Source organism: Nematolebias whitei, chromosome 21 (assembly GCF_014905685.2).
Source record: "Nematolebias whitei isolate Nwh7 chromosome 21, NemWhi1, whole genome shotgun sequence".
Classification (NCBI taxonomy): Eukaryota; Metazoa; Chordata; class Actinopteri; order Cyprinodontiformes; family Rivulidae; genus Nematolebias; species Nematolebias whitei.
In genome coordinates, this window is record NC_056518.1 from 24,471,818 (window position 1) to 24,489,713 (window position 17,896).

Consider the following 17,896-nt stretch of genomic DNA (forward strand, 5'->3'; position numbering starts at 1 on the left):
GGTCATGAATTATAGAAGAGATTAAATATTAGCCTGCAGGAACAAGTACCCAGCAGGATTTCATGCTGCTATCCCAGTTGTTTTAGTAAACCTTGACATGTTCTGAGACAGCAGCTAATTGTAATACTGTTGGCGTCTGACAGCATTTCAGAATTTCTCTATGATTACAGCTTTATTTCTGACATTTTTGTTTCTTTCTTGAGCAAAAAAGCATCTTAAATAGCAGAGTCGAACAGCAGATGAGTGCATGGCTGTGCCCACACTCCCATTAGTTGCTGGTGAAAGTTGTCCAGAAATATTTCTCAAGAGAACGAAGAGATTTTCGCATTCAAGGGCAATTTTTCAGCCTCTGATTAAAAACTGCCTTTCAATCTCGTTGCATAAACCACCCTCGTGCTTGCTTTGAATTTCCATTCATCAGAACGTGTGAGACTGGCGAGTGAAGAAAGAAATTAATTCTGAAGCAAATTGTACGTACATTCTTGTATCAAAGCATACCGCTGATTCCAAAAATTTTCTCTTTGGAAGCTCCTTCACTTATTTTTTTCCATACATTTTTTTTCTTTTTTTAAAAAGTGCTTGCGTTGAAGTGGGAGAATGGACAAAATCTGAGGGGCAGTGTGGGCTGAGAGTCCTAAACGAAGAGCAAAGCAGCAGGAATTTACTGTCTCCAGTTCAAAAGGTCCAAAACATCCATCCAGTATAAAATTAGTCCATCAAAGAGTCAACTGGAGTCTCGACCTCTCTGCTTTGATGCAGAACACATTGTCTTCTTGGATCCTTATCAGTCGTCAAAGGCGATCCCAGGTGCTGGTAGACTGGACGATAGGCAAGGAAGGAACATCCACTTGCGCAAACGCGTGCAGAGTGATGGGATTTAGAGGTTGTGGGTAGACAAGTGAGTCGCTGATGGCACTGCGGTCGCCAGAGCATCCATCTGTGAAACGGAGAGGGAGGAGAATGACACTTAGTCAAGGTTGTTTTGGGAAAAAAAAAGATGGATGATGCTCAAGCACGTAGATCCATTTTAACAAAAATATTCTGCACCCTTCAGTGTTTTAAGGCTCTTAAACTGCAAATTGTAAAACTAGATGTCTGAACATTACAGCACAGCACCACTTTTGCTCATTTTAGCTGCCGGTCTGCTCTCAGCAGTGCCACCGGTGCACGGAGCTTGATTTCCATCTTTTGTCGCCTCTAATTAATCTTATTCAGAGCACTCGCCTCATGTTACCACAAACTGAATTGGTCTTTAAATTGCTCAAGATTACAGTTTCATTTAATTAATACCTCGAGGAGTACATCATTAAATTTAGCATTAATGTGCTGAATAAATCCACCGAGGTGCAAGACTTCCTATTTGGGTTTGGATCATCTCAAGGATGTATTGTGAAATTCATAGCAAAGCAACATGTATGAGAACATAGAAATATGCGTTTGGTGAATTTATATTTTGTTTGTTTGTTATGGTGGGCTGTTTTATCTGAAGTAGACAGAAACCCACCTCATTTGTTTTGATTGCGGATTCGCAGGCACCTCCTCTTCAGCGGCGGCTCCAGCTCGGGGCTCCCAGTTGACGATAACGGCGCTGTGATGGAGCAGGACAATATGGCCGTCTTGTCGGCGGCGGGCTTTGGCACAGGCTGGATGACAACACAGCCGCCGGCTGACAGCAGTGGCAAAGCATAGGCGTGTTCACCCTCCTCCATGCTGGAGTCAGGGTCCGTCTTCCCCTCCACTTTAGGGTCCACTTTCTCAGCTTGTGCTGAAATCCTTTTTCCCGCCTCGCGTTCACCCACTGAGCAGTTGTTTTCTTTCAGTGCCTCGTGTTCCAAATCACCATTGGATGGTTGTTCCTCTTCCTCCCAGTCTCCTATTTGTTCGGGGCAAGACTCGAATGCAGGAATGAGAAGCGAGTGCCATCCAGTGCCGTTGACTATTACATTACAAGGGGCAGCAGGGTTAGCGTGGAGCTGGGGTGGGGGTAGGGGCTGCGTCCGTACTGAATTAGGTGCTATGGTAAAGTTTAACCTGCTCACTGGATGATCGGCTTTGCTTGAAGGCTGAACTGTGGCTCTTTCTGGTTCAGCAGCGTGTCTTTGCAGGACGAGAGCCCTATCCCCTCCATCACCCCATCCTTCCCTCCCCAGTCCAGCTGCAGGTGGAGGGCTTCTTTCAGCCTCTGCCTCCACTTTCACCTGCACTCCAGCAGGTAGCATCCTCTGAATGAGCTGCTGTTGGCCTAGCTTTTGGCCCACAGTTAGGTCGATTACACCATCTGTCGGTCTTCTGGGTTGACAAGGATTGCCTGAACTTTCCTCTGACTTCACAGTCAAGTCTAAAAATGCTGTTTTACTTCTTTCTGAAGGTGCGGGAGAAACCTGCTCGTCACCAGCTGATTCTGTCTTGTTTTCTCCTTTGCCACTTTCAGAGGAGTTTGGAGAATGAGGCCTGGAGGACGATCCTTCAGAGCACTCGGGAGCACTGCGGACAGATCCACTGCTCTCTGATTGGTCCCTGGATGATTTAGAGTTGAAGGGAATTGGGATTGGAATAGGTATCGGTACTGGGAACGGTACTATAACTGGGTAGGGTACCAGAAGAGTTGGTGGGGGTACCAACGGGGTCAAAGATGGCATGCCGAAGTTCATCATTGGAGGCAAAGGAATGGGTCCATTGTGCATCATGTTGATGGGAGGGAAAGGGGGGAGACCTGGCATGGGGAGACCTGGGTGAGGTGGGATCATGCCAGGATTAGGATTGGATTGAGGGTGAATATGTGGAGACAGGAGAGGCCTGTGCATGGGGCTAGATGCTGGACCGAGAGTCCTTGGGGGAGGGGGTGGTCCAATGCCAGGGATAATGGGGTTTGACAGTGGACTGTTGGGTCCTCCTGGGTGGGCAGAGGGGCGAAGGAATGGTGGTCGGATCTGTTGCATCATTTGATGCTCCATGAACAGAGGCAAGGGCATGGGTCCTCGAGGAGTCATCACCATAGGGGGGCTACCAGAAGGAACCCCGAGTGGTGGGTGCAAAGAAGGAATAGGAGGAGGGGGAAGGGTTGGGCTTTCATGGGGTCTGGGTGTGGGGATTTTGGCTGAAGTAGAAGAAGGGGAGCAGGCAGCACCCGTATCTGAGGGAGATGTGGCAGAAACAGTGGAAGGGGCCAAAGCAGAGTTGCTGGAATGCCCCCCAGGTGAGGGAGCTTTACGCCGAAGGTCTGTTAAAGGTGTTCCCCAGGATTCAGGAGTGAGCAACTGCACCCCTCCACTGCACTCCGGCTTGCCCTCCCCTCCAACCCCGTGCCCAGGGTTACACAGAGCTCCGGGCAGGGCAGCCTGGGTTTCCTTGTAGAAAATGTCCATCTTATATTGGTTCAGGCATTTGGCACTGCAGAACTGCAGCCTTCGTTCACCAGCGCCAAAGTCCAGGTACTCCTTTGTGTGACGGATGTGTTTGCACCAGTCACACACCTGAAAAAGAGACACAGTTAACTTCAGTATGTCTCATCCAGCATTTTAAATACTATTTTTTTATTTTTATAAAACATAATCTCATTTTACTATAATCCAGACAATTTTTGAGCGACCAAGTTTTTAGGAACAAAAAACTCTACAGCATGTTTTGGTTTTAGTTTTCTTTAACAACACCCTCAAATTATGAGTGACTTTGACACCACTATGGTTATGCAAAATATTTACAATGTATATTTTTGTAATTTCCATTGTTTATCTAAAAAAACAACTGTAGCAAAAATGACAAAAAATCGTAACTTGTCTAAAATAATACAGATAATGCCATGGTTTTTGTTTGACAAAAAAATCTAAAACAAAATTTAAGTCACCTCCTTTTGGACATTCAGTTTAGATTGTATTAAAAGTCTTTCCACTTATTCATGCTAAATTACAAAGTAACACCATGCATGCTTTTAAATCAGTATTTTCCATATAAAATCACAAAACACATATTGGAAATATACCTTGTTGTCTAGGCAATATACTGAAATATTTCATAAACTTGTGATTTATTTATTTATTTAATACTTCTGCCTTGGAATCTTTTCCAAATTTATTGTAGACAAATCTACAGATGCAGGAGTTATGGTAAACTCTAGAAAAGCCTAACCACCTAAAACAAGTTAACCTCACCACCTAAAATAAAATACTGTAAACCCTAGATAAGCTATGCTGCCTGAAATAAATTACCGTAACTTGTAGAGAAGCTGTGCTGTGCAAAATTCATTCTAGTAAATGCAAGAAAAGCTGCACCACTTAAATTACCGTAAATCTTAGAAAAGCTGCGCTGCCTCAAATGAATTACTGTAAATCCTGGAAAAGCCGCACTGCCAAAAATGAGTACAGTATATGCAAACTGTCGAAAAGCTTCACCACCTAAGAGGAATTACTAGGAATGTGGGGAAAACATATCTTCATTCTATTAAAATTTAAAAACAGATCTGGGCCCAGATAAGTTGTGGGTTCAGATCTGGATAGTCATTTTGGGGGATTTTGCGCTCAAAGTGTGACTATTTGTCATTGCTTGTTGTTTGCATCACAAAATTACTAAACTAATACCCAAATAAGGATTTAAAACAGCGTTCTGAGCTCTTCATTGCAACACACTTTAGTTTCTGTTCACAGCAGATGTTTCAGGTACGATCGGTTCTGATCAGAGCTCGGCCCTAAAACTCTCCACGGCTCATTTTAGGAGTGGTTTTTCTGAAGCCCTGCAGTGGCACAAATCAGCTCAAGCAACTGTCTCATCAATGTTACACACCTTTCTGGTGTGAAAACGTGCTCATTTTTCTTGGAGGAAGAAAATGAATGTGACCCTGGCGGAGCAGATAGCGGTGGGCGAGCCCCGAACACGACGTTACTCGTCAGGCCACACACAGCTCACTCTGTCAGCTCTGGGAGGAGTGGCAGGTCCTCGCTGGAGATAATTAAGGCATTAATCAGTTGTCAGACCCCTCAGCGACATCCATCCATCACGCGGACCCTTTACCCCCCCGGCTGAATGTTAATAAGTTACGGGATGCAGCTGAAAGGTGGATAAACTCCTTTAGCTCGATGCACAACAATACTGGTTCATTTTGCAGATGTGTGACAGCATCTGAAAGTCAACAGACTCAGATATAAATCTGCATTCTCTTCAGCTGTGACGTGTAAAACATTGTTTTCTTTGAATATATTGTGCTTTAAATCTACTGGCTTCATAGGCTGAGTCAATCATGAAGAGTTTGAAGTATTTAAGATACAAGATGACTTAATAAAACTGAACAGGGTTTGATTCCAGCAGCTGACAAATAGGAACAGATCTGACTATAAGTGCCTCATATTTTACGCATTTTAACTGCCCATTTAGTCCCAGTTAATCCAACAAGCCGCGACTCAGTAAAAGTCAAAAAGGTGCTCTCGCCAGTTGAGTTCGACCCGGGATGTTTCATTTAAATAATTGAACGTGGTGAAAATTTTCCACGACAAAAGACAGATGGAGAGCACTTAACGACTTTCTGCACGGCAAGTGAAAACCTCACTTCGCATTACGCTAATGGAGCTGTGCTTTCTCTTTAACGCTCTCTCCCCGCTCCTGCACACAGATGTTTGTGATATAATTACGGTCATTTGTTTTCATCGTGGACAACTACCGGTAACCATCGTCGTTGGTGAACCTCAGCCGTTTGCTTTGAAATGATCGCACTGAGAAACGAGCTGGTTCACCTCTGGGATCTTTCTCCTCCTACCTTCCGTGCCCAGATCAAAAAACAACTCACTTTAGTGCATGATTAGTTTAAAACACCAAGATGGGTGATGAATCTCTGAAAACGATCACTCTAAAGGGTTGGAAATGGATTAAAAAAAGTGTTTAAAACTAAAAATGAAGACAAATGCGAAGTTTGTGAATCAATAGATTACAGAAGAAAAACAAGGAGTTAGTAAAGAAATGACATAATTGTGGTTGTTTTGGTCAAACCTTGAACATAATGTTATCTCAGTCTCATGTGACATGTCAGCCCTCAAATTATGTGCTGTGAATGACTTTTAGCTACCACCACATCAAAATTTTAGCTCAATATTTGTAAAACTGGCAAAGTTATATCCATTTTTGAGTTGTTTAGCTGTGGAATCCATCTGGAATTGGTCTGACTCCAGTTTTCAGCACATCATATTCTTAATTTAACTCAGATACAAAAGGCAGAGCAACATGCATTCCTTTAAAGAATGCTGCACGCTTAAATCAGCCAGAAAATTAATAAAAACAGCTAAATAAACTTAAATGCAAAAATAAAGAGCTGTAAAAATATCTAATGGTGTTTGCTTGAACTGTTTCAAGAGTTTTGAGGTGCTCATTTCACAAGATTTCCTTAATGATTCTCCAAAGTTAAGTCATTCAGACTGCTATCTACTGCAGGTAAGATAGTGATGAGGTACCCCACACAGACATACAAAAAACTAACAATCGTTTTAAGCTTTTACTGAATATTTTAACACCGACAAAGCTCTGAGGACCAACATGTAGCCTTAAAGCTGTAACAGGTACAACTTTCAGTTTACGAAGGCGTTCATTGTTGCCATGATTAAAACTACACGACGTAGAAAAGGAGGAAACATATCTGGTTCATCTCCTGTGCTTTATATCAGCTGCACCGTGTGCCTGACTTCATTAAAACCTGAACGAAGAGCCTAAACTGTAGATAAAAGCCAACAAGACGCAGCGCTGCTGTCTGCTCTTCATCACAGCCAGCCGTCCCATCAGTCATTATAAAAGTGACACACAAAGGCTATTCTCAGGTGGAGTCAGGTGGAAGTAAAGTCAAAACGAGTCAAACAACTCCAGCTGGAGGAACGATGAGACAGAAGTGCTGGATTGTGATTAAATGTCACTGCAGAGTTGAAGTTAAAGTTGGACATTTTTTAACTTATACATCAGAATCTGATTTAACTTTGTGTAAACACTGCAGCCATTGGTAACACAGCCTTTTCTAAAGAAAAAAAAATCACATTTAAGCTCCTCTTGTCAAGAAACTGAACCACGGGCGGAGGTTTTAGGCCATATTTGAACTGTATTATCATGCTCGATGCCTGAGACTTTAAAATAATCCATCCATCCATTATCTTTACCCGCTTCTTCCATTTTGGGTCACGGGGGTCGCCGGTGCCCATGTCCAGCAATCACTGTGCGAGGGGCAGGGTACACCCTGGATAGGTCTCAAGTCCATCACAGGGACACATAGAGACAAACAACCATTCACTCTCTCACTCACACCTAGGGACAATTTAGAGTTACCAATCAGCCTACCATCTTTAAAATAATATCAACCCAAATTATTATGAGAACTGTATTTTCTGCCGTACACGTCGCACCGAAATAGCCAACTATGTCTAATAAAGTGGAAAAATCCATAAATACGTCGCTTCACCATATACGTCACATCTATTATGCGTTACCGCTGACGCGTTGCGTTTGTTACGTGTCACCGCTGACAACCCAGAAATGTGGGCCGAACCTGGAAACATGGGCCGGTGTTGTGCCAAAAATTGATTGGCTGCCAAATGGTGGCCGCAGCAGCGCGCACGGGAGGACTTTAACAAAAATTTAACAAGATTAAAACTTAAAAACAATTATTTGTTTGCTCGAAGTTATAACTAAAGTGTGTTTCAGTCTAACTTTTGCTTAATAAATGCACTTTGACAGACAAATCAGCTGCATTTCAAACGCAAATACGCGGAAGTAGGAACGCGCAGAGGGACGAGTCACTGCACGTTTCTTCGAAATTTAACAAGATAAGCACCTAAAAACAATTATTTGTTTGCTCGACTTTATAGTAAAGGTGTGTCTCAGTTGAACTTTTACTTAATAATAAATAATAAATGCACTTCAATGGTCAAATTAGCTGCATTTTGCTGGGGCGGCACAGCAAAATGAAGCTGATTTGACAGTTGCTCCAGGCGAGCTGGATAAAGGTGGCATACTATGGCAAGCCGATTGTGTCATTAATAGCCACTTGTACCTATTCCATGATACAATGGCATGCCAAACTACTTGAGTGCCATCTAGCAGCTGAAAATGGTAGTGTTCAATATTTTAAGTCAGAATAAATGAAAACAGTCATATCTCAGCCAAAAATTGTTTTATAAATATGGGAAAAAATCCATAAATACGTTGCTTCAGCCTATAAGTCACAGGGCATACCAATTATGCAACAAAAAAAAAGACTTATAGGATGAAAAATATGGTAAAATAAGTAAACATACTTTACAGATGGAAACTCTATTCGTTTTCAGGCCGCTCAAAAACCTCATCTAAAAATGGCAACCAAAAAAAAAAAGATTTTAGCAAGTAAATTAATCAATATTTTAAAGGTTATGACTCAATGAATTATATCAAAAGAGGTTAAATTTTGAGATTGATTGTGTATATGCCCATTAAAATAATATGATATACTTGTTTTCCTTCTAATAAGAAATAAATTCAGATTCAAACTATTTCACATTTAAAGAACAAGTATCATCAGCAAGGGCAGAAAGATGGCTTTAATTTAATAACAACTAAAAAAATCATCTTGGAATAAGCCTTCACAAGTCATTATGCTGTGATTAATTAATGGTGATACTTCTAATTTTGATAATTGAGTGACTATTAGAGTCTAAATATTTTAGTTTGTTAAGATTTAAAGACACATGAGTGACTTCCTCGTGACATTTCTTCACCATATAACTCAAGTCTCAGGATAATTATTTCAGTATCAGTTATTTTTGTTTTTCTTCAGACAGTACACTTTAGACAAGTGTTTCTTTAGTTAAACTCAGCTTTTCTAACTGTTATAATAGCTTTCACCGGGATTTAACTGGACCAACAATCCCTACAAGGTTCAAACATCCAGGTTTAATTTTAAATACATTTTATTTTCCAAACTGTTTGGAAATGTACAAAGTATAAACTTCACAGATGACAGACTCGTATGTCTTATTGTTCTATTAATAATGAAGCTAAAACAGTAAAACATTTGAAATAAACTCTAAGACTCTTATTTATGATAAATACTTCCTGTTTTATACTCTAAATATGTTTCTCACTAATTCATGTTCAACAGCATCAGCATTTCACAGTTTTATAAATCCAGTCAAATAAAGTTAATAAAAACAAATGTTGTTGTGTCACTAATTAAAGACGCTGAACATGAGATGTGATGAGAATGAACAAATAAACATGAAAAAAGTAATGAAAATCTTAAACTTACACTCAGACTTTATGAGTCTGTTGTTTTCACGTGTAACATCAGTTATTGGTCACATTTTAGAAAGAAAATCATCAAAAATCACAGTTTTAAACAGCATAAACGAGCCTCTTGTCTGGTGTTAAATGGTCCTTACAAGCACATCGCTGTTTGTCTTGAAGACAAGCCTGGGTGTGTCCTGAGTAAAGATGTGCCGGGGGAATTTCCCACCGAGGCCGTCGTCGTCTCTCGCCTGGGGGAGGAGAAATAACGGCCTCTTTTTAAGGATGGACGAAATAAACAGAGACAACAAAATAAACTGAGAGATGAAAAACAACAAAGAGCAAAAGAAAAGGAACAGAAATGGTGACTTTAAATGGGTGTGTGGGTCGTTGATCTGTGGCCAAAACAATCACCAGACTGAAACTGAGGGAGTGTGTGTGTATGTGTGTGTGTGAAGACATGCACGTGCACGATGAAGTGGCTGCAAACTTTTGGTTTTTAGTCAAGCGATTTTTAAATGGAGTCAAGGTAAATTAAAACTATTTATATTAGAAAAACTGGCAGCATCACATAAAACAGCCCAGTAAAAATCAGGTAGTACTGTGTACTTACGTTTTACCTATGAAGACTGCTTTGTAATATGAAGCATCTTGTTGTGCTGTACTTACAGGGTACATATGTCTGTTACATATTTGCATCTGATAAGTACAAGGTAGATACAAGGTACAATCCTACTAATTATCAGGAATTTACTAGGTGTGTACCAAGAAAGTACCAAGAAAGCACCAGGTATGTACCATGTATGTACCAGAACAGTAAATAATGCATACTTAGGTAAATACTAGTTAGGTCCTATTAAATACTAGGTAAGCAAATAGTAAGTTCTGGGTATACTCCTATTAAATATCAGAAACTTAGCAGGTAAGTACATGGTATGTCACCAGTGCCAGGTACATACCATGTAAGTACATGGCAGTAACAGGTATTTATGCTGCAAGTGCTAGCCACAATCCTGGTATCATGTATGTGCCCAGTAAGTACCAAGTAAGCAGCAGGTACAGTTCCAGTAAGTAGTCAGCATATACCTTGTATGTACCAGGAGAGTAGATGTCCCAGGTATGTTCCCAGAAAGTGCCAGTTATGTTCCTGGTATGTACAAGGTAAGTACCAGATAAGCAAATAGTAAATTCCAGGCACATTACAAGTAAGTATCAGGAATTTACCAGGTAAGTACCAGGTAGGTCACCAGTAAATACTAAGTAAGCACGAAGTAAGTGCCAGGTACAATTCTGGTAAGTACCCGACAGATACAACGGTGCATACTACGTAAGTATCAGACATGTTCCCAGTAGGTATCAGATACTTATCAGGTAAGTACCAGATAAGTAGCAGGTACAGTCCCAATAAGTACCCATCATATACAATGTATGTACCAGGAGAGTAAATGGTACATGTCAGTTAAGGAAAGTGTCAAGTAGATACCTATTAAGTTCCAATACATACCACATACCGGTATGTATTATTTTGTAATATAAAGTGCTTTGTTACCCTGTACATAAAGGCTATGTACCGGTAAGTGCCAAGTAAGTAACAGGTAAATAATTGGTACAGACCAAGCTGTATTATGTATTGCTACCAAAAACTAAAATGGTTTAATAACATTAGTATAAGTTGCACTAAAAGTTCTAATGTATTTCTTTCTGCAGCTCTGAAGGAGGATTATTTCATCTGAAAGGTGAACCACTGGTCTGAGCAGATCTCTTTCATATTATGTTCCCTTTAAACAGCTCCCTGAAAACTTTGATTTGTCAGGGTAATTTCATCTGCCTGTTTCCCCTCCAGGTAAACTCTCATGGAAATAAAAAAAATACAACAAAAAAAAATACGACAGAAAACCTTGACCAGGGATTGTAGGAGTGTTTGTTATTTAGAGACCGTCAGCTGACCCACAAACGTGCAAAACGTCTCCAAAGAGGCAAAAGAGCTAAATGCGGATTAACACCCGCACAAAGAAAGATGCTCCATTGTGCTGTTATCCTGCCTCCAGTTTGTGCTCTGACCCTCTGGCCTCGATCCAGCTCGTTTGCATATTGTACTAATGAGGTGTTGGCACCGGGAATGAGGCACGAGGCGACACAGAGAGCCACACACAGGCAGATAAACGGATACACAGACAGACAGATAGATAAATAGACAGATAGACCGATAGAGCAAGACATCGTCCGCCTGACTCCCTCCTGGCGACGCCATTGTCCTGAGGGGACATCACGCCAGCTGTCATCGCGCTCGTTTCCATCTGGGCACGAAAAACCGTCCAGGTGTGCGAACTCGTCACCTGCCAAAAACAAAAAGAGCTGCTCCTCCCTAAAGGAAGGCGCTCATGGGGAGGGTTTTCCAGAATCCATAAACCAACGCAGTCGACGCACTGTTCAGCGCACACACTAACAGCGCAGACCTGGCAGTGCGCAGATTATACACGAGAAAATAAACCTTTGAACACTAAAATTCTTTGAATCTTTCTCATTAGTTAGGATCAGTGGTGTAGTCTATGTGATACTCGGACATACGGAGTATACCCACTAGAAAAGCTTAAAAATTTCAGTATACCCACTTAAAAGTACCCAATGATACATGACATATCATTAGGCATGTGACATTGATACGTTAAACGGAAGTTAAATGCTTCCGTAACAATCTATCAGTATGCAGCGCTTTGCTTTGATACAGTTATATAAATACTATAAAATGTTTTTAATACAAAGCCAACTGTTGTACAAAGTTTGTTGTTCATTTATTCAAATATAAGCATCAGAGAAATTTGGAAATGTTCAATATGCTTAAAAATCAAAATAAATTGATGATTACTAACCAGTGTACTTTGGTTTCTAAGCACAGAGTACCTACTACAAAAATGTAGACTACACCACTGGCTAGGATCCATTTGGTTCTACGGAGGTTTTAGAATGGACGTTTTATTGTTCGACATTGATTATTTTTGTCACCCGCCGCCAAAGGCAAAAGGCAACAATGTTTTTGCTCGTAACAAAGTGATGAAACTCTTTGTTATGATTGAATGAAACCATTAGATGAACATCTACTACCCAATTCAAAATGGCCACCACAACTGACATTAGCCAACTAAAAATTGGCTTTAATTAATTTTTTTCCTCACTTTACTTGCAGAACAAGTTGCAGAAATAACACAACGGCGTGGAAGTTTGTGTTTACTTTTACAGACGTCTTGTTAGTTGGATCTACTTTAGTCTTTATTTGAGCTGAATGGCTGGCAGCTATGAGATAATCACCTTCCTCCCTGTGCCCTGAAGCAGAGTAAGGAAAGCCCGGAGGCTCCCCGAGCACCAGTGAGCCTCAGCTACAACGAGCTTTACACGCTCCATCACGCACACCAAACCTACACAAGCAGCCGCACTAATACAGGAAGTGTCCTCGCCTCTCGTACACTCTCCTCCCTGATGAGGGTGCAAAGTAAACTGCGGAGGGCTGAGGAGCAGAGAGGCTGTGTGTGAAAGGAGCAGATGTGTGCGCGTGGTGAAGGTGATGTGACATTTCTGGGCCGACATGAAGCGACGCTCTGCCCCCTCGCGCCTGGAGCGAGCTCACGGGAAAAGATGCTGATGGAGGTCTGGGCTCTCTGAGGGGAGGGGAAGGATTTCATGGTGTGGAAAAAAAAACAACCCTAGTTACACAATTAGGAGTCCCCTCACTGCTTCCAACTTTACTTTAATGTGTTAAATAAGTCACCATGAGAGGCCAAAGTTGTTGTCATCAAGAGAACAAACCGATCCAAACACTGAAAAACTAAAACTGGACTGCAGGGAGACGCGAGACCCTGGAGCTGTTGCAACTGCAACAAACAATATTTCATCACAGTTGATGTTGCAGCAATGCATTCAACGCTAAATCAACAAAAATAACTGAGCAGAGAGGCCAACTCTTTTCGCTTTGCTGAAACATTTAAAAGTACTCATTACAAATTATACAGTAAAACATAAAAAGGTTACCCTGATCGACAGCGAACGGTTGCAGTTGGAAGTTTTTTCAGATATACTGATATGAAAGGTGTGCACTCTCTGTAAACAAAACACTTGTCTGGATCTAATGAAAACCACCTCAAAGTTCAAGTCACATGATTGATCTACATTAGGCTGGCTGTAGTATGTGGAGGTGAACCACTGTAATAGGGTGGAATCGAACAAACGCAGAGCAGTGGTTTCTAACACTGGTCTTTGAGGAACGCCATCCTGCATGTTTTAGTTGTTTCTCGGCTCCAACACACCCGATTCAGTGATTATTTCATCAAATTCTGCCGAAGCCTGTTCAGCACCCATTCTTTCAAATCAGGTATGTCAACACAGGGAAACAATTAAAACATGCAGAATGGTGTTCCTCAATGACCAGGGTTGGGAACCATTACTCTAGAGAATGTTTAGGTGGAAATTTAAGAGTTTATCTGCTGCTGAATGCGAAAGAAAAGAGTCAAACCGTTTAAGACAACTGTCAAGAATAAATATCGAGGATCAAACTAGACGGTGAAACAAACAAACACGCCTAGATTTAGCAAAACTTCTGCTAGTCCGATGAGTTTACGTGATCCCAAATGGCTCCTCTATGGACACCACCATCGCTGATCTATTTTCAGTCTCTTTGGCTGTTTTTGGTGGGTAAAAAACATGTGGTAGTTGGCAGCCATTCACAAAATCTTCTTACAAAAGTTTAATCTTAGGACACGTTAACCATGTATAGAAAAACAAAGCCAGGACAGTAAAACTGCACCTTCTGCATTGGAAACCAGTGGTTGCAGTTACTGACTGCCCTGTAAGCATCAGAGAATCGAGCTAACGATGCTGAAGTTTCTACCTCACTCAGAAAAGGCAAATTACTAAGTGTTTTATAATGTGAACGATTTGCATCTGCATCCAATGGTTGAAAATCAGAGCTAGTGCATCCAACGGTTTGGACCCCAACACAGCCATTCCCACAGTTGACAACAGGACCAAAAGTCATGGAAACTTTAAAAAAAGCAGGTTTAACAGATATAACACGTGAGCCATATCCACTGCCACATAATTTGGTTCAGCTTTTCAACTCCATTTGTGCCCTACTCATTTTACAGATATAGATCCAAAGACTACTTCCTGAGAGTTTCAATCAACAGGCTGTCAATGGTTCAGTCACACTGAAAAATTCAAGCTTACAGCCAAATATTTTTTACAACCCTTTTAAAATGAAAGATTTTGTTTAAGACAGATGAGCATTCGTTTTTACGTTTCATGTGCAAATAACACAAAGTTTGAAGCAGAGCTAACCTGCGTCGTTCTGTTTCCGAGCATCACAGAGGATAATTCATCACTACTAATTACCTGACTTAATCTGGCCGCCGTGTCCAACGAGCATGCACATTTATTGACACGTGTGTGGGTGTAAGATAAATGAGAGAACCATGAAGGTTTCTGCAAATATACGACAGCTCAGATGCTGAGAGATGCTCAGGCTTAACAACGAGGCCTCTAGAGTCAATTTGACCCAAGGGCAGCAGGAGGGTTGAACAGTAAGTAGAATCATAAGTGGTTAGTTTGAAATATCAATCATTTATGCACAAACAAGCTCAAGATAAAGTGGAGCTCTGCAGCAATGTGAGAAAGTTGAAGCCGTAGTCACCAAAGATGGAGGTTGGGTTTCATGAATGAAGCAGCTGAGAATATTTTCATGCAACACAAACCCCCTAACCCCATCTCCTCCCCACATCTCTCCTCCTCAACAGACATGAGATACTTTTTATTTTTCAGCTGGGGGGGGGAGAAAGGCCCACAGGCTGTGTTGTCATGTCCAACCTTGTGGGTGCGCGAAAAGAAACATACGGGTATCGATTACACAAATGGGCTGCATAAATGTGAGAGAGCCAGACAAAATATGGAACCTGAGCCACGGAGGCAGACGAGGCCTTTTTCTTTTTGTGATGTTCGAACATGTGCATTCTGCTGATGGATGGAAGATACTGACTGCAAATAACATTTACATGAACTAAGAGTGAGATAATGGTGGCTGTTTTTGTACAAACATGCTGTTTTAGTTACTGGTATTTAAATGATAAAAACTCAAGCAGGAAATATTTAGCAATAAAGGTGTAATACTGTACACTTAAATCAATTTTACTCATCTATAAGTCAATATTTAGCACGTTTATGACTAGGGACGCACAATATTGGATTTTTGGCCGATATCCAATATACAAATGTTAACTTATTTGGCCGATAACCGATACAAATGCCGATTTTTTTTTTCCCTCTAGACCTACTTACAGAGACTACATAGCTTTCTCTGCTGTGGAATTAAAAAGCTACATTACAGTAGTCCCTTGTTTATTGCGGTGGAGCCGTACCCTGAAGACCCGTGATAAGTGAAAAACCACTAAGTAGGAATAGTAGAGCAAGTAGTAAGTAGTAGTTTATTTTAGTACTTATATTTACATAAATAAATGCATATATATATACGAGGGACGTAAATACGGGATGCGTAAATACGTCCTCCGTAATTACGAAAGAGATATATATATATATATATAAAGGCATTTTAAACCCTTCCCACACTCTTGCAATATTCTAAACGTTTCCAAACTCTAAAGGCTCTAAGAGTACAGAATGTCATGATTTCCCTCTCGGTGCCTCCGCTGTTCTCAACTACTTGCAAGCGCTCTCGGCCATGCCCACTTCTCTGCTCTGCATGCAGATCAGCTGATCAGCTGTTCAGCTGCAGGAGGAAGTTTATCCTAAAGTAAGGGATGCACTGAGGCGCAGGAGGTGATAAATAATTTAAAATAATTTATTTTAAATAAAAATCTCATGACGATCGAGCGGCTCATCCTTCGGTCAGCCATTTGTGTGTCATGTCCAATCTTATTTTGAAAAACGGCAATAGAGCGAATCCGCGATAAACAAACCATGAAGTAGCGAGGGACTACTGTACTCTGCATGGTCTTTGTCAGTTTGACCTGCTACCAAATGCAGATGCCAAAAAGGGGGCTGAAAATGATGTAACATTTCAACTTGGATTATATTTAATGTTAAATTTATTCATGACATTTAATCTATCTAACACAATGACAACACTTGAACAGTGCAAATTTGTAAAATTTCACAAATCTAAACTCAATCTGGTCACAAGCGACAAATGAAAAGTACATAGGCTAAGTAGTAGTGCATTAATAGATATACTGGTAATTGACAGATTCTTAAATTAAAAATTAACTTAAAACAGAAGACTTTTATATTGATGAGTTATTCTGATGTCTGATATTTAACTTCATCGTTAATATAGGCTAATATCGATATTGTGCATCCCTATTCATGAGTAAATGGTTCATATGCCCTTATTATTTTGGAAAACAATAAAAAAAAGTATTGTTAAACTAAGAAGCTTGTGTTGATTTCTATTAAATCAAGTATTTATTTGCTCATGCAGTCTAATAAATCATAACTTTAAAAAGTCAACAGGTTTTTGAAAGAATTAGACCTAAACAAACGTCACAATTGACTTGAACAATATAAAAATATGCACCACAATAAACAGAAGACTATTCAGGTCTTGCATTATTTTTTTAAATGATGTATTATTCCCACTTTTATATAAAATGATTACTCGAACTGCTTTTTATTTCAGTTTACTTTTAGACGAAGCCTCTAGATTCACGGCAAGGAGCCGTCGGCACATGGGGTTTTTATTTGATGTAATGTTTACAGCCTCCCTGACTGAACCACGGTGATACGGAGCTGTCTCATCAACTGGAAGACTCAAATAGAACAATGCAATCTGTATTTGACCTCCTCTGGAGCACAGGCATCAAAATAAAACTAGTTCGCAAAAGCATGTTTTGATCTGAGCCGAACTTCTGCATGTCAAAAGTTCCCAAAGAAATTTAAAGTCTTCACCGGAGCTGGCTAAATGGTTGTCTTTCTGCATTTCATTTTCACTGCAAACTCATCAAAAAAGTCAATTAGTGGAAATCTTGAGGTATAAGATGAAGTATCCATTCTTAACAACAGCACAGTACATTCAGTTTGACTGAAATGCTTTGGGGGTAAAAAACGTGTTGGGTAAAATGAAATTATCAACTCAAGACATACGTCAAGTGTCTCCTTAGGTAGTGCATTATAAATGGTTATGTTTGGATGAATAACTGACTTCAGGACAAACAAGCAGGAGAGTAAAACATGTTATACTCACGGTATAATTCCTTATATATCCCAGCTTGGGTATAAAAGAAAAAAAGAGATTGTTTAACCACAGTAAATGTGTGGAAGTAGAAACTCAAATAATGTATAGGCTTTATGCATCATGATGATTGGCTCTGTGACATTGGCAAAATGACTAATTTTTATTTAATTTTTGCTTTTATTTATTATTAAATAATTTATATTTGAGGGAAAGCATTGACGTCTTTGAGAGGATCTGTTTTATTGGTGCTTTCTTGTGTCATTCTGCTCAGCCTTCCTACTGAGTTTCCCCATGTAATCAGCTCCAGCCCCTGTTCCTCAGTGTCCTTCCCCAGGTGTTGGTGATTAATCTGTCGTTAGTTTCCCTATACGTTCTGTGTCGGTTTGTTTCTTCCCTGTCCGTGGATTGTCCTCCCAAGGCGTTCATGCTCTGTTTTCCTCCATG

At 40.5% G+C, this 17,896-nt stretch overlaps 1 protein-coding gene across 1 annotated transcript in view; it reads right to left on the reverse strand.

Moving 5' to 3' along the window:
* Nucleotides 1-230: 230 nt before the first annotated feature.
* The window catches only part of sobpa (sine oculis binding protein homolog (Drosophila) a), a 31,216-nt gene continuing 13,550 nt past the window's right edge, over nt 231-17,896 (reverse strand). The window contains exons 5-8 of the mRNA XM_037694745.1: nt 17,462-17,485; nt 9,375-9,470; nt 1,505-3,473; nt 231-937 (exon numbers count right to left, since the gene is read on the reverse strand). Coding sequence (XP_037550673.1) covers nt 1,506-3,473; nt 9,375-9,470; nt 17,462-17,485 — 2,088 coding nt within the window. The 3' untranslated portion in view covers nt 231-937; nt 1,505. The remainder of the gene's footprint in view (nt 938-1,504; nt 3,474-9,374; nt 9,471-17,461; nt 17,486-17,896) is intronic.